Genomic DNA, 18,341 nt, shown 5'->3' on the forward strand with positions numbered 1-18,341 from the left:
GTTAAAAAAAAAACAAAAAACAAGAGAGAGAAATATTCTCCTTCTGCACAATTCATTCCTTCTCGCCTCATTGTCGCAATGTATACAAAATAAACAGAAATCAGGGCTGTCTTTAGTAGTGCTGGGGCACGGGAGAGTGTTATTCTTCAGCCCTTCAGTTGCCCGCTGTGGCCCTACTATAGCCAGGGTGCCGCTCAGCAATAAGAACCCCTAAAGACAGCCCTGAGCAGAATACATTCGTTTGATATGTTATTACACAGCAGGGGGAGAGTTCTGTACTAGAACGTGGGATTGGGGTGCAAGACATACACAGACGAGCGTACAATTTCGCTTGCGTCCGGTTTTTGCTTTTTTTTTGTAAAATATAGTAACGCAAATAAAAATGTCAAGGTTTTAAAGTCTTAAAAAAAAGTTATAAAACAACAATGTGTTGTAATACCACTATTTTATTCCCAAAAAAAAAAAAAAAATATTTGGCATTTTGTTTGTTTCTGCTTACTCCTGAATTGATTGATGGCCCTGAGATTTCAGCATTATCCTTTTTTTTCGGGGGCTTCAGGGCTACTACAAACCCTAGTGCAGTGACTCTCATAGAAGCCCTGGCGAAGTTCCAGCCTTTAAAGCTTAGAGTGGCCAAACTGAAGATCAGCTTAGCTTTGCCTTTCTTATGTTGTTCCAATTACCAACTGGCTTTTTGTCATGAAGAACTCAATTACAGACAAGTCAAAGACTGTGGGGGGGTGGGGGTGGATCCTTGCTGGCGTGTCCATTAATGATACCAGACCCTGTAGAGGAGGCAGGCCCCCGCTGTCAGAACAGCGAACATGCAAATGTTCATCACAAACGACTTCCATTCTGGGCCCTTGTTATTGTCCTCACTTTCCGATTTGAGCTTCTCTTCGGGGCTGGGGTTGGAGTGGACTTGGTCATCGACGACTCTCCTTCGAATTTCAGTGTCCGGACGAGTGCTGAAGCACAAAATGAAGGATAGAGGTTACACGGGTATATGTAGCCGTACCATTTGGGCGACTGAGTGCCATCTTTACAGCATAAAGAACAAGTATGAAATTGGCTTGAGATTTAAATCAGAGGTTTATGTGAAGTCGTTACAAATGATCCCCAAATTAGCATTCCGTTACCAGCAACAATGTTCCAACATCTAGTGGGAAACTTCTTAGAAGGGCAGGGACTGTTATAGCAGCAAAGGGAGGGGCAACTTCATATTAACCCTCTTGGTTTGGGAATGAGATGTTAAATGTATATAGAAAAATACAGACCCAAGAAAATGCTTTCCCTTATAGATATCTGTTTCACATACGGGGGTGCTGATTTATGGATCAGTAGGGAAAAGACCAGACTGAAGGCTACCCTGTGAGTGAGACATAATAGCAGTAGAGCACAACACAGCTTTGGGTGCTGCTGATTCAGAACGTGAGACAGAGGAGCAGAATGTGATGTTTACACTGTAAAAGGCCAGAATTCCTGAACCTGGAATGAGCTGAACGCCACGAGCGCACACATGCGGGGAGTGCCTACTCATACACACAGGAGATCCACTGCTTGATCTCAAACTCTGATCTTGAGAAGGAACATTTCTGTGCAGGATTCAGCATGTTCTCTCTCACCGCCAAGGAGCTGGAGGAAAGGTTGTGTTCCCAATATGCCAGCATTTAGCAGCGAATCAGAATCATAGCTTCCATAATAATACATACATGGGACAGACACATCAAGGAGACAGACACATCTGATAGATAGATAGATAGATGAAAAAGATACAAGACAGACAGACAGACAGATAGCAGGCAAGTCAGAAAGTGCCAGAGGCATGCATTCCATGCCTGAAGCTGTGACAATTTGATCTGAATACCTTTCTGCAGGTTGCTGAGGAGATGAGAGGATTGTGCCATCGGGTACAGACTCTTCTACCACGCTGACTGCGCGCCTGATGACTTCCTCTACGATTTGTTGTGGGAAAAATTCAGACTGCTCGTACACTTTGCCATTGGGTGTCTCAGTGGTCCGCTTTGGAGGCCTGGGGGGAGGTGGCGTGTGTTCTGGTGGAGGATCCAAGTCTTCATTGGAAAGCTCCTTCCATTGTTCCTTGCACAGGAATAAAGAACATTGTCAAGGGTGTAGGTAATGATGGGTACTGATATAAAGATATGGTCTGGTTTCTTGCCAGTAATAAACCCCAATGGCAATGATTGCTTCAAAATAATAGGAAACATCTTGGGGAAATTCCAAGTGATTCCTAGTTGCATGGTTCTCCCTGTGACAAGCCCCTACCTGCACGGAAGAGTCTCCCATAATAAACTTTGCCCCCTCAATTACGGCAAGATACGAGAATCGCAGTTGATCGGCTGTCTGTATGAGGCCCATTCGGTATTTTCTCATTTCTAGTAGAACTTGCTTAATATCAACCGAAGAAGGGTCTTTCCTTTTGTCCATCTATAAAACAAATATATACAAACATTTATATACACAGACGTATGATAACATTTCTTTTACGATGTGGTCAAACTATTTCAAAACAAACAGATGACTGTAAATATTTCCTAACTGTACAGGCTCCATATTGGTTCTACAGACACCGTAATAGCCTGCCAAACATGGAGATCTGGTTGCAGAGCACTGGATCATCTGAATATTTATTGCACATTTCCTGGTAAATATTTAGCTGCTTCTTAGTCACTAACGCAGCCATCTTTATATTGGAAATGCTAGTTAAAGTAATGGTTTGCAACTGACAGAGATGTGGAAAACTGCCCGTACTTGGGTTCTGGGCTATGGATAAGCATTGGTCACAGCGGTGATGCAGTTCAAGAACGCTCAGACTGGGTCAGTCTCAGAATGCCATCAAACTTGTCCCTTTGCGTTCAGCTGGCCACTGGAAAAGCTAGAGGCTCTCTGAGCTTGTTAGACATAATTACAGCTAATGCAGAACAGCTAGCTGGCATTCCAAGCCTGTAAGCAAATGATGTAATGGTACCACCAGCTCTGGCCACTGCAAAAGCTTGAAAAACATGCTCAGGAAGTAATGGCCAAAGTTCTTGTGGTTCTATTGCTTTTGATTTCAAGATATTGCACTAAAGGAGAAGTAACCCCCCCCCCCCCCCCCCCCCAAGCAAAATTTGAAATAACTGTACCTCTTTACAGCCCCACCTGCCCTCTCCCAAACAATGCCAAAAAAAACTCCCGAAGATAGATAGCCATATTACCCTATAAATGATCTCCAAAAGCAAAGTTGCACAGTTGTCACAGAAACCGGAAGACATAACAGTTGCCATGCGGGTTTGGTGGAACCAACAGACTGCAGCTAAATGTTTGCTTTACACTGCACTGATTGTGGCTTCACTACAAGTTGGCATAGCACTGCCTTAAGATCCCCATACACAGGCCGATTGTAGCTGCCGATATCGGTCCCTTCGACTTATTCAGCAGCTTATCGGCCCGTGTAGGGGCAGAAATGAAGGGCCTGCCTGACCGATATCTGGCCTGAAATTGGCCAGATATTGTTGGCCAGGTTAAAAGATTCAGTCGGATCGGGGACCGCATCGGCTCGTTGATGCGGTCCCCGAACCGAATGCCCCATTGCCGCCAATATAATTCAATCGTTTGACCCCAGGGCCAAACGATTGAATTAGCCTACAGGTTCCCCGATATCGCACACCCACAGGTGGGGATATCGGGTGAAGACCCGCTCGCTTGGACCGTTACACCCATTTAACCCGGTTACTGCAATGAAGCACTTACCAGAAGCAAACAAGTATCCGCCAAACAAAATGTTCCAGATCTACCAATACCGGCGCTGCAGTGCACCACAATGGGTCCATATTCTGGGTTGAGGGAGCCCGATTCTCGGACTTTAAACAGGAAGTTAAGGAATGATGCAGGTGACTCTGGGACTCCAAAATCAGGCCATGTGGTGTAATGAAAGTGCAGGATTTCACGGGTTTCTTGTGTCTGCAAAGAAACAATGGAACAATCAGTGTGAAACCCATACAGATCAGATACATGCCCTGTTCAGAAGTTTGGTGGCTCATGGATTTGTATGATAAATGCTCCCCCCTCCTCAATAGCTAAATGGAATTTACTGTGTAATGAAGAGGTCTGTAGGCCGGTGGAGCACGCTTCTGCATGCAGCCTTGTAATTGCCAGAAAGCATATTTGTGTGATGAATAGAAATCACTTAGCAGTCACTGGAACAATGAGCGAGCCATGGCTATTCCCCATCTCTCACCGTAACAGCGGAGTGTATGTTTACTCCCAATCACAATCACTGCCTCTCACAATCAGCCACATTCCTTCTCTTGCATTTGCCTAACTTAAAGAGACCTTTTACACTTTTGTTCCAAGTCTAATAAAGAGCTGCACTAAGAAATCATCATTTTATGGATAGATTTTCTATACAGATTAAAATCCCCCCCTAACTGGCCTTCAGGCTGGGCCCCCGTAGCTCATAACAAGGTTACAGATATATAGAAACATTGGGGTAACAGTCACCCTGCTATAGTTCCAGGGGTACCCACGGCACAAATAAGCACTCACCCCAAATCTCCCCCTAACTGGCCTTCAGGCTGGGCCCCCTTAGCTTATAACAAGGTTACAGATATATAGAAACATTGGGGTAACAGTCACCCTGCTATAGTTCCAGGGGTACCCAGGGCACAAATAAGCACTCACCCCAAATCTCCCCCTAACTGGCCTTCAGGCTGGGCCCCCTTAGCCCATAACAAGGTTACAGATATATAGAAACATTGGGGTAACAGTCACCCTGCTATAGTTCCAGGGGTACCCAGGACACAAATAAGCACTCACCCCAAATCTCCCCCTAACTGGCCTTCAGGCTGCCCCCCCTTAGCTAGTTAGGAATAATAAATAAACAGGATTATGCAGAAGGAAGTAGCTGACTAAAAGGGCCCTTGCCCCACTCTAAGCCTGAGGAACAAATTCAGGGAGTTCATGGCCTCTAATAAAAGGACAAATAAAACTATAGTTTGTCACAACAAAAGAGCATATTTGCAGCACAAGCCTTATTTATTGACTTTATGTTGAACAATGGTGAACATTGTCCCCTTTAAAGCGTATCCAGGAAGTAACTATGAAGAGCAGTAATCCTGTTCTTGCATGGTGATTACTCCAGATCAACTTTTCTGCTAAATGGTACAGGATGACTGCCATCAGAACAAACAGTATTTCAATATGCTTTAAAACTATAAGTAACCGTATAGTAAGATAATATCTGCGATGACTGACAAAGCCTCATTTACTGCACCGTGTGGTACTCAAGCAACAAGCTATGCTGCAGCAGTTGTGTCTTGCTTTCTGGCAGGGATTCTCGCTATACACTTCAGATAAGAACAAGTGTCCAGGCAAATGGCAGAATCACATGTAGCTGGAGATGCCAGTGGCAGATTTAGATCCTAATGACTAATGTAACAGAATGTAACAGCTGTACAACAAGTATCACTATGTGGTCATGGGAAAATAAATCAGTGTATCTGATTTGAGTGGCCCCCATACCAATCCCTTAGCAGTGCTGAGGCCCCCGCTATGTGCTGAGTAAGCAGATATTATATGTATTCCCCTTAGTTCAGAGAATAGCAGCCAGTTCCATCAATATGAAAGAGCTTGAAATCCCAAGATGAGCTCATCTGAGCCTTTCCCAGAACCGGAGCCTGCGGAGAAATGGCGCGCCTGCGGGCCCAACTTACACTGAGGTTTTCCAGCATGAGTTGTCGTATCGTGTAATAGGACTTGATGTCTTCTGAAAGTAATGTTAACTTCAAGTTTGAGTCGTCGAACACCATGGAGTTGTCTTCTTTCTTTGGCCAGTACTGTGCACACTTGATCTGTGGAGACAAAAAGAAACATTGCCAATGAATTTCCTTCCATTTGTTCTCAGCCTACTGGGGATATGTCTCACTCTCAAGCCAAACATACATAAAGCTAACCTTTGATACGTAAAAAATCAGGGTCCAGTTTACCCTAGCAACCATGTGAATGAGAGAGGCCTGACCAGACAGCTAAGGAGTAACAATAACTATAAAATTGTAGCCTCAACAATCAATAGAATTTTGGCTGCCAGGCTCGGTGGCCCCCCATTTGAAAGCTAGGAAAGGGCAGAAGAGCAATTAAAATACCGACCAACTGAAAATTTGCTCAGAACAGGAGGTTTTTATCGCTTATAAAATGTTATTAAAGTTCAACTACGGCCTTTACACGATGCTTTCACTGCTGTCACTGCTGCGCCCATATCCTTATAAAGGTTGTGCTAGGGCACTCCAGTACAGAGTAGCTAAATACGACCAACATACACCTATCAGAGAGCAAAACCGGAGCATGTACAGAGCTACCAGCTACTGAAACTGGGCTGGCCAATTAGAGACATGGGATTATGGGTCACTGGGCTGCTTATGTTGGAGCTGGCACAGTAACTCCAACGCACATGGAGATCTCAACATGGTGTTGCACTACAGTACAGTATATCTGTAGCAATGTCTTGTCTTTTTGGGAGCCGAATAAAAGCATTTGGATATAACTTTCTCTTGTTACTTTCAATATTCAGAATTGCTTTAATGTTTTTTTATAACTGCTTCAAGCAGACTGGGTGGGGCACAGCTAATATGCACACCAACGGCGAAGCTTTACTAAAGCCAAGACCTTTTATCCCGATACCTAAATATATATATATATATCTGTAACCTTGTTATGAGCTAAGGGGGCCCAGCCTGAAGGCCAGTTAGGGGGAGATTTGGGGTGAGTGCTTATTTGTGCCCTGGGTACCCCTGGAACTATAGCAGGGTGACTGTTACCCCAATGTTTCTATAGATCTGTAACCTTGTTATGAGCTAATGGGGCCCAGCCTGAAGGCCAGTTAGGGGGAGATTTGGGGTGAGTGCTTATTTGTGCCCTGGGTACCCCTGGAACTATAGCAGGGTGACTGTTACCCCAATGTTTCTATATATCTGTAACCTTGTTATGAGCTAAGGGGGCCCAGCCTGAAGGCCAGTTAGGGGGAGATTTGGGGTGAGTGCTTATTTGTGCCCTGGGTACCCCTGGAACTATAGCAGGGTGACTGTTACCCCAATGTTTCTATAGATCTGTAACCTTGTTATGAGCTAAGGGGGCCCAGCCTGAAGACCAGTTAGGGGGAGATTTGGGGTGAGTGCTTATTTGTGCCCTGGGTACCCCTGGAACTATAGCAGGGTGACTGTTACCCCAATGTTTCTATAGATCTGTAACCTTGTTATGAGCTAAGGGGGCCCAGCCTGAAGACCAGTTAGGGGGAGATTTGGGGTGAGTGCTTATTTGTGCCCTGGGTACCCCTGGAACTATAGCAGGGTGACTGTTACCCCAATGTTTCTATATATCTGTAACCTTGTTATGAGCTAATGGGGCCCAGCCTGAAGGCCAGTTAGGGGGGATTTGGGGTGAGTGCTTATTTGTGCCCTGGGTACCCCTGGAACTATAGCAGGGTGACTGTTACCCCAATGTTTCTATATATCTGTAACCTTGTTAGGAGCCAAGAAGGACCAACTGAAGCATGACGAGACACATGAATATGAAGACCCCTGCCTTGCGCCCTGGGCCAATCAATGTTTATGCTCTCACACATGTATTACATGGCAGCAAACACACTGGGCTAATTGGAGACCTACAGAATTCTATTCCAAAAAGACCATTTTGCTTGAAGAAGTGACACAATTTTCAATTAGTGCCACAGTGAATTTTCCGCTGCTGCTGATTGAAGAGCATTAGTGATAGGACCCTCGGGGAATGTATTGGGCTCTTTTTTAGCTTTCCAGCTGGAAGAGAATTACTGGAGCCGTCATGGCTCTGTACAGAAAGCGGTTACATCACGCTTGGGCTCTCATCATAGCAAACTTGCCTCTGCAGTGACCCAGAGAAGGGGCTGCTGGAGGTCACACAAATCATTTCACTCATGAAATGTGAGGTAGCAGAAAGCAGGACAGGGACTGCTGGAATATAAATCTTCGCACACCTGGAATGAGCGGCGAAGGGGTTGGGAATGTCTGATCACTGCAGGGGGAATCGTATCTACATTTGTAAATCATCACAAATTCCAATTTCTGCAATGGAGCAGAGACTTATCTAGATCTCACAGTAACTGTGCTGCCATAGCGATCATTGTGCCCCATAAAATCGCCAGGCTAGAACCACCGACTAAAGAAGCCACACACAGGGTTTTGGGATGGGCATTACGGCCAGTCAAATACCCCAACTATCCTTAGGGAGAATCTGGTGTGTGAGCTGTGAGTGCCGGGATGTACTGCAGCCAAAGCCAGAAACTCCCAATGTACTTATCCTACTGGCATTAGCTGGTATACCCTGGGCTAAGGTTCTACATATAAAGACCAAGCATTTCCTTTCTTGCAGATTCTCATAGGGCTGCTGCACATTATGGCGCATACACCACATTGTGCTCTAATCCTCTGCTGAAACACCTATGGCATAGCCAGATTATAGCAAGTTTAGTTAAAAACATGACTCCCCAAATAACTGGAAAACCTTCTCTTTATAACAAGTGCCATCATTTGTGTACAGAGAGAAGCTAACGTGACAATGGTCACAATGGCACTTGCCATCAACTCATTTAATTCGCCCAGACCAATCAAGGCTTGGGTGCCTAGAAGAGCAGACACTCTATAGGTTTGCTCATATGCTGCACAGAAATACCAAAATAAACATGTATTATGCATTACCCTGAACTAAGCAGCGATGACGGAAAGCATCTTGTGTGACAAACAGCCCTGATTGAATTCACAGCCCATGGAAAAGTGAACTAAAAAGCAGAGGCCAAGGGTTCCAGCACCGAAGGCTACAAAAACACATTTACAGGGAAGTACAGAACACATCAAGGTATAAACAAGTTTCACTTCATCTTTCCACCAGTTCAGGTAAATCAAACACTATCAGAACAATCTATATGGGCAATAAGCACAATGATGCCATCAGAACGCCCTGTGACTTCTGGGAATTATAGTTCACGGCAGCCGAGAGGGCAGCATCCTGAAATCCAAGATGACACAGGAGAGAAGTCCCTTTCCAAGACACCGTGAGCAGCTCCTGTCTCCAGTAAATCTTCCAGCACTGCTAAACTCTTCTAGTGAATACTCCAGTAAATGCACAATTCAGATGGAATACAAATTACCGGGCCAGGAGGAGGGGGTCGCGATGCTATAGAGCAGCAGCTCTTCAGTACTGGCACGAGCGGGAAGAGCGGTTCAGCAGGCGGAAACGCGGATTTATGGAAGCATTAGGCACTGTTTTGTCCTGTGCCAAGCCGGCGGCTTGCATTTAGATTTGTCAGCAGAGAATAAATCATCAATATCCCCCCTGATCTAAATAAACCGAAATAGCGTCTGTGCTTCCAGTGAGATGGGAAACTGACCCAAAAGTGGGATTTCTCCAAATAAATGTAAATATTCGCTTATATATAGACAAGTTGGCAAATCAAATATGTTTCTTACAACCCAAAAATAGTGCTAAAGTATTTAAGATTAAAAAGTCGCACCAGAGTCCAAGCAACAAACATATAGGGCTGCTGTACGGGGTCTTCAAGAACCTTCTTTTGGGGCATATTTATTTAAGGCAGCTGTTTTACTTGCACTGACTCTTGCGTTTTTTTCTTTTGCTTTGAGTCCTGTTTCTGTATGGCCGTGGGCAACCTGGCCTATTCCAGGGTGTCTGGAAGCCATAGAGGGAGCCAATTCCAAATGCTGCTAATGACATTAGCATTTATGGCCTCGGGCTTACAGGTTAATTGATAATGGGTATTACAGGTTTATTTGACTCAAGTATTTCTGTGCATTCTATAAGGGGGAATATTTACTGGATTTACAGGACATTTTTGTCAAACAGTGAAAGCAAATTGCACTTCCGCATAAAGAGCTTCAGGAAAACCACATCTAATCCCGTGCAGCATGAAGCCAACTGTACCTTCACCCAAGCGCATTGGCTCAGCGCATATTTCATTTTGGCACGGGGTAGGCAGCTACATTGTGGCACAGATTAAACAAGTCTGGGCTCAGAGCAAACACAAAAGGTACAAGTTGAAAATACTTACTGATCCCTTTTCAATCACTCTGTTGAGCATAACCACTCCTATGCTCTTCTGTTCCCAAATCATCTCCCAGAAATGACCACAGGTATTTGGCAAAGGCCCCTGTATAGAAGAAGGAACACACAAAAATAACACAAATATAATACTTATTTAGAACAAAAACTCCCCATTCCTTTCTCTTATTCCAGTAAGTGGCTGAGATCAAGTTTACTGTGCTGTGTGGGTTGAACCCCCTACTGTAAATGATAAGGATATTAGAAGTCACTGAGGGGTTCTGTGACCATATAAAGGCACAAGGCTGCAGGCTGAGTTATACAGGGAACTCTGAGTATCACTCATGTATTATAAGGGCTAATGTACCCCCTACTGTAAATTACAAGGATATTAGAAGTCACTGAGGGGTTCTGTGACCATATAAAGGCACAAGGCTGCAGGCTGAGTTATACAGGGAACTCTGAGTATCACTCATGTATTATAAGGGCTAATGTACCCCCTACTGTAAATTACAAGGATATTAGAAGTCACTGAGGGGTTCTGTGACCATATAAAGGCACAAGGCTGCAGGCTGAGTTATACAGGGAACTCTGAGTATCACTCATGTATTATAAGGGATAATGTACCCCCTACTGTAAATGATAAGGATATTAGAAGTCACTGAGGGGTTCTGTGCCCATATAAAGGCACAAGGCTGCAGGCTGAGTTATACAGGGAACTCTGAGTATCATGTATTATAAGGAATAATGTACCCCCTAAGGTTACTTATAAGAATATGAGAAACCACTTCGGGCCATATAAGAATTCCAGCTTGCAGGCTGAGTACTACTATATCATGGAATACAAATAAAACAATCAAAAGTAACATTTAAACTAAAATATATATTTTAGCTAGGGGGTACTAGCTACAACCTATCTCTGGGCACTATGCACATATCTACACGACACTGAATAAGGAGCAAAAGTGGCAACTTCCCCACCTACCTTTCAGAAAAAAATGCCAAATGAGCTGCCTGCCATGTCAGTGCACTTGTGCTTAAATGCAATTGCTACAAAAGTGAATGGGGGCGGGGGGGGGGTTTACCCACCAGGGGATGCAGCTGCCAAACATTGAAAACTATTGTTTCACTGAACTCAAATGTTACGGTTTAATCCTTCTCCCCTTCTGCTGCAACATCTACATGCGTATATTCACCTGGGTAAGAATGTAGCTCCTTTGTGCCTCTTCCATCTTGATAAGACTGGCGTTAATGTAGTCATTGTCCTCTCGGTGCAGTTTTATTCGACTGTGGTCAACTGGGACAGAAACAGAACCGGGTGAAATTACTTGGAGAGGCCCAATGAGCCACAGGCACCGAGTCAGAAGTACAAGCGGCTTGAGTTAATCGTATTTACTGATTTAAACACACAAATACAAATGTATCAGCTTAACAGCCTACGTCAGAGTAATTAATTCTCTCGCTCTAACCACTTGTCTAAATAAAGTCCTTACTATTTCATTCATCTTATGAAAAGGAATTGCTAATAAAAGGACAAGGAAAATCCACTACGGAACCCAAATATGTTATAAAGCAAAGGTAGCGGAGAAGTAGTGGAGAAGGGGTCGGTGACCCACTTGTTTTACTGGGACTGTACAAAACCCAAGCTCAGGTAATTGTTGAATTCATTTGAAAATTTAAAGGGAAACTAGCTATTAGTGTTAACAATTACCTATTTTCAAAATACTTTCAGCAGCTATCCGGTTGCTAGGGCCTTGTTTACTGTTGCAACCAGGCAGTGGTTTGCATGAGAGACTGGAATATAGATAGAAGAGGGACTGAATAGAAAGATAAGGAATAAAAAGTAACAATAAAATTGTAGCCCCACAGAGCAATAGTGATTTGGCTGCAAGGGTCAGTGACCCCCATTTCAAAAACAGAAAGAGGCAAATAATTCAGAAGCTATGAAGAAATAAATCATGAAGACCAAAACCGCTAGGATTAGGCCATCCTATAACATACTAAAAGTTAACTTAAAGGTGAACCACCCCCTTTAAGACACAGAGAATATAAAAAATGTAAAATCTTGAAGCACTCCAGCCCTGCACCATTTTTGGGCAGATAAAGAGAATGAATATGTCTATAATATTTAATGTAAATATGAATGTATATATGTATGTCTTTGTTTTCCCAGTGCCTGGGAAGGGGTTACTAGCTGCTGGCAGTTTCAGGCTTTGGTAAGCTTCCATTGTTGACCTCTAACACCCCTACACAGTCACCATTGCCATAGAGGTGCATGAGTGTGAGACTAGAGCAAAGTCGGAAAAGAGAACTGTAATTGTATGACTGAACCAGGGAAGTTCCCCTTTTGGGTAGATTATTCTCCAAATTTAAAAAAATATATATTAATAAAGAATGAGTTGTTCAGCAATTGCCAGGGCAGTGTAAACCTTGCCTCTTCCTCACTTGTCTGAATAGCATTAAGTGCACTGACTGGCAATATCACTTTAGCCAACTTGTATAAAGATATGTAAATACGTGGGCAAAGGAATGGGCATGCTCAGTTATTCCTGCCTTCACTCCTCTTGGAGCAGGAACAGCCCCCTAAGTTTGTTTATAGGCTGCACTGAGAAATGCCATAAAATTATGCCAGCATAGGTATTCCCCTGTACTAAGCACAATTCAGCAGGAACAGCCCCCTAAGTTTGCTCATAGCCTGTACGGAGAAGTACCATAAAACTATGGCAGCATAGGGATTCCCCTGTACTAAGCACAATTCAGCAGGAACAGCCCCCTAAGTTTGCTCATAGTCTGTACAGAGAGATAACATAAAACTATGGCAGCATAGGTATTCCCCTGTACTAAGCACAATTCAGCAGGAACAGCCCCCTAGGTTTGCTCATAGCCTGTACGGAGAGGTACCATAAAACTATGGCAGCATAGGTATTCCCTTGTACTAAGCACAATTCAGCAGGAACAGCCCCTAAGTTTGTTTATAGCCTGTACGGAGAGGTACCATAAAACTATGGCAACATAGGGATTCCCCTGTACTAAGCACAATTCAGCAGGAACAGCCCCCTAAGTTTGCTCATAGCCTGTACGGCAGGGGGCTCAAACTCAATTTACCTGGGGGCCGCAGGAGGCAAAGTCAGGATGAGGCTGGGCCGCATAAGGGATTTCACAAAAAAATTGGCTTTCAAGGGATAATGCAAGGCACGGCGGGAGCTGCTAATAGCGGAAATGACGTTATGCCATCATAACAGTTATTATGGGAAGACGTTCTGTGTGCACAATTAGCTCCTTAGCAGCTAATTGTGCACACAGAACGTCTTCCCATAATAACTGTTATGATGGCATAACGTCATTTCCGCAATCAGCATCTCCCGCCCGCCGTGCCTTGCATTATCCCTTGAATCGCAATAAAAATCGCGATCCATTCATTGCTTTTGAGAAGGCGTTGGTGCGGGCCACAAAATATTATACCGAGGGCCGCAAATGGCCCGCGGGCCGCGAGTTTGAGACCCCTGCTGTACGGAGAGGTACCATAAAACTAAGGCAGCATAGGGATTCCCCTGTACTAAGCACAATTCAGCAGGAACAGCCCCCTAAGTTTGCTCATAGCCTGTACGGAGAGGTACCATAAAACTATGGCAGCATAGGAATTCCTCTGTACAAGTAATTATTAAGTATGGGTCAAACCCAGAACAGGCGGCTCTGGAGTACTTACAAGGACTGACGTCTCTGTAGCGGTTTCGGGCTTTATTCTCTTGCAGCCTCGCCACTTTGCACGGAAAGTCACTGGCTTGATTTCGGATTTCCTGCAAGAAAGAAACAGGAAGCAGTTGAAGTCTCCGGCACCATGCAGGACAGATGATAAAAACACAACAGAAATAAAAAGGTCACCCACGCCCCCTCGACTCTATTGCTTGCGAGTTTGCTTGCTTTGGCGCAGGCCAGCCTTCTGCTGCTTCTGGCAGGAACGGACTCGGAAAAACCATCAGGCTGAAATATACGAGCTACTAAGGAAAACCACATGGGCTCTGCGCAAGGGGGAGGGAGGAGGGGACATAATAGATTTTACACACGGCCGAAGGAGCTGATGTATAAACAATACTGTTGGGTCAGTGTTTGTAGCAACAGAACCTCAACTGCACCGAGCGGGAATATGGCTTCATTTGCTTTAGAAATAAATATATTGTGCATTTAGGTTCCTGCATTTAATTCAATTAATCTTGATAGCCAGAGTGACACCCACAATTATAAGCCAAATCTCTATACAGGTATGGGATCCCTTATCCAGAAACCTGTTATCCAGAATGCTCTGAATTGCGGAAAGCCCGTCTCCCATAGACTCCATTATAATCAAATAGTTGAGAAATTTAAAACGGATTTCCTTTTTCTCTGTAATAATAAAACAGTACCTGTACTTGATCCCAACTAAGATATAATTACCCCTTATTGGGGGCAGAACAGTCCTATTGGGTTTATTTAAAGGAACAGTAACACCAAAAAATGAAAGTGTATAAAAATAATTAATATATTATGTACTATTGCCGTGCACTGGTAAAAGTTGTGTGTTTGCTTCATAAACACTACTACAGTTTATATAAATACCCTGTTGTGTAGCCATGGGGGCAGCCATTTAAATTGAAAAAAGGAGAAAAGGTACAGGTTACTAAGCAGATAACAGATAAGTAGCATAGATTCCCATTGTATTCTACACAGTTATCTGTTATCTTCTTATGTAACCTGTGCCTTTTCTCCTTTTTTCAATTTAAATGGCTGCCCCCATGGCTACACAACAGGGTATTTATATAAACTGTAGTAGTGTTTATGAAGCAAACACACAACTTTTACCAGTGCACGGCAATAGTACATTATATTTTAATTATTTTAAAACATTTTTATTTTTTAGTGTTACTGTTCCTTTAATGGTTAAATGATTCCCTTTTCTCTGTAATAATAAAACAGTACCTGTACTTGATCCCAACTAAGATATAATTACCCCTTATTGGGGGCAGAACAGCCCTATTGGGTTTATTTAATGGTTAAATGATTCCCTTTTCTCTGTAATAATAAAACAGTACCTGTACTTGATCCCAACTAAGATATAATTACCCCTTATTGGGGCAGAACAGCCCTATTGGGTTTATTTAATGGTTAAATGATTCCCTTTTCTCTGTAATAATAAAACAGTACCTGTAATTGATCCCAACTAAGATATAATTACCCCTTATTGGGGCAGAACAGCCCTATTGGGTTTATTTAATGGTTAAATGATTCCCTTTTCTCTGTAATAATAAAACAGTACCTGTACTTGATCCCAACTAAGATATAATTACCCCTTATTGGGGGCAGAACAATCCTATTGGGTTTATTTAATGGTTAAATGATTCCCTTTTCTCTGTAATAATAAAACAGTACCTGTACTTGATCCCAACTAAGATATAATTACCCCTTATTGGAGGCAAAATAATCCTATTGGGTTTAAATAATGTTTTATTGATTTTTTAGTAGACTCAAGGTATGGAGATCCAAATTACGGAAAGACACCTTATCCGGAATACCCTTGGTCTCGAGCATTCAGCATAACGGGTCCTATACCTGTACACACATTCCACGTGCCATTGTAATACACAATTGTATGTTGTTCTACCACTGTTACTGGCTGCCTAGTGATTGGGCTACCTCTCTACCAATCAGAGGGCTGCTAGTAACAGTAGAACAGTTTGGGTACTGGAGTGAATGACCTTCCTCCCAACCACCAAATATTTGTGGCAACATTAAATCTCCAAGGAGACAGTTGAACACAAGTAATCAATAAAGGTTTGGCAAGGGCAAGTACACCACAGCACACAATGTTGGCCACTTTGTATTGAGAGGATAGTGGGCTGCCAAGTGCGCGGGGAACGGTTATAGATAAAGATGTGGTAAAAGTAAAAGGTATATTGACCTGGCCAGAAACAGTCCATTTAATACTATAGCCGTGGAAGTGCTACTCCTACTAACAGTGCACATATTGCCTATAGTAAGTACTAGTGATGAGCGCTAATGGCCACAAAATAATATTGCGTGGTGAAAAGAAAAAAAGTTTAGTAGTAGCTGCAAAAAAACACCTACTGACTTCAATGCGTTTTACCAATTTTTTTTTTTTTTTTTTTAAACGTATCTGTATTTTACTGCATAAAACCAGCAAAGATGTGCCCAAGTACTAAGCATATTGCTGCAGGACTAGCCCCTAAGTGGCAGCATAGGTTTTCCCCTGTACTAAGCACAATTCAGCAGGAACAGCCCCTAAGTTTGCTCATAGCCTGTACAGAGAGATACCATAAAACTATGGCAGCACAGGGATTCCCTTGTACTAAGCACAATTCAGCAGGAACAGCCCCCTAAGTTTGCTCATAGCCTGTACAGAGAGATACCATAAAACTATGGCAGCATAGGGATTCCCCTGTACTAAGCACAATTCAGCAGGAACAGCCCCCTAAGTTTGCTCATAGCCTGTACAGAGAGATACCATAAAACTATGGCAGCATAGGGATTCCCCTGTACTAAGCACAATTCAGCAGGAACAGCCCCCTACGTTTGCCCATAGCCTGTACAGAGAGATACCATAAAACTATGGCAGCATAGGTATTCCCCTGTACTAAGCACAATTCAGCAGAAACAGCCCCCTACGTTTGCTCATAGCCTGTACAGAGAGATACCATAAAACTATGGCAGCATAAGGATTCCCCTGTACTAAGCACAAGTCAGCAGGAACAGCCCCCTAAGGTGACACAAAGACTGTTAATAAATTAAGAATACAAGCACTTGTGCCATAAGTGCCAGAAGCCATGCCGGGCCACTTGCTAATCCTGATGAAGGCCTGTACAGAAAATAACAGCACAGCACATCTTCCCCTACCTACCCACCCTGTGTCATTTCTAGCACAAACTAAGCCACTGCTGGTATTTTTGCTTACAAGGAAACGTTTCATGTTTTGCTTGACCACAACGGATGAAAAGGTGCGCCTGAAAAGGAAACAAACCCAAGAAGCAGCAAAGATGGAGGGATTTGCTACTTGAAGGGGTAAATGAAAGATTTTAATGAGCACTGTGATAAAGCAGTTGATGCAAGGATGTAGGATATGAAGGTTTTGCTTATAGCCCATTTATATTCTCATGTGTAAAAAGGATTTTGTACAGTGGTATTTATATGGTAGCAAAATAAATATATAGAGTCTCTGTACAGGCTATGAGCAAACTTGTGCTTAGTACAGGGGAATCCCTATGCTGCCATAATTTTATGGTATCTCTCTGTACAGGCTATGAGCAAACTTAGGGGGCTGTTCCTGCTGAATTGTGCTTAGTACAGGGGAATCCCTATGCTGCCATAATTTTATGGTATCTCTCTGTACAGGCTATGAGCAAACTTAGGGGGCTGTTCCTGCTGAATTGTGCTTAGTACAGGGGAATCACTATGCTGCCATAGTTTTATGGTATCTCTCTGTACAGGCTATGAGCAAACTTAGGGGGCTGTTCCTGCTGAATTGTGCTTAGTACAGGGGAATCCCTATGCTGCCATAATTTTATGGTATCTCCCTGTACAGGCTATGAGCAAACTTAGGGGGCTGTTCCTGCTGAATTTTGCTTAGTACAGGGGAATCCCTATGCTGCTGTAGTTTTATGGTATCTCTCTGTACAGGCTATGAGCAAACTTAGGGGCTGTTCCTGCTGAATTGTGCTTAGTACAGGGGAATCCCTATGCTGCCATAATTTTATGGTATCTCTCTGTACAGGCTATGAGCAAACTTAGGGGCTGTTCCTGCTGAATTGTGCTTAGTACAGGGGAATCCCTATGCTGCCATAATTTTATGGTATCTCTCTGTACAGGCTATGAGCAAACAGAGTGCTGTTCCTAATTAGTGCTTACAGATACAGTTTTTAAATATGACAAACTAATAAGTACTTACAAATGAAGATAACACTGGCCCTCTAGGAGCTACGTCATTGTAAAGCACATTGCCACATTTTGGAAAGTCATGCCATGTAGCATTGACCTTAAAAGGATTATTTTCTAGACTTGCTAGCAACAGAGCAGAATCCCTTTCCAGTCTTTAACCAAACTTTGTTGACCGGGGCAGCAGTTTATGGAAATGCCTAGGCAGCCTCTTACTTGGGCATTAACATTTGGAGAAAGTGTTTCCTATAGAAAAGTGAGTTTTCTCAGTTGATCATCGCAGTCACTGTGGGGCTAGTAGCACACCCCTTTATTGATTGCCCAGTGTTCCATAGAGGAGC

General features: G+C 43.3%; 1 protein-coding gene across 1 annotated transcript in view; it reads right to left on the minus strand.

Moving 5' to 3' along the window:
- Positions 1–428: 428 nt before the first annotated feature.
- ptpn1 (protein tyrosine phosphatase non-receptor type 1) overlaps positions 429–18,341 on the minus strand; it is a 36,862-nt gene continuing 18,949 nt past the window's right edge. Inside the window, 8 exon segments of the mRNA NM_001017121.3 lie at positions 429–968; positions 1,868–2,100; positions 2,287–2,448; positions 3,754–3,963; positions 5,715–5,852; positions 10,091–10,189; positions 11,277–11,377; positions 13,787–13,877. Of these exon segments, the coding sequence (NP_001017121.2) occupies positions 770–968; positions 1,868–2,100; positions 2,287–2,448; positions 3,754–3,963; positions 5,715–5,852; positions 10,091–10,189; positions 11,277–11,377; positions 13,787–13,877 (1,233 nt within the window). The 3' untranslated portion in view covers positions 429–769.

The sequence above is a fragment of the Xenopus tropicalis genome, chromosome 10 (assembly GCF_000004195.4).
Source record: "Xenopus tropicalis strain Nigerian chromosome 10, UCB_Xtro_10.0, whole genome shotgun sequence".
Classification (NCBI taxonomy): Eukaryota; Metazoa; Chordata; class Amphibia; order Anura; family Pipidae; genus Xenopus; species Xenopus tropicalis.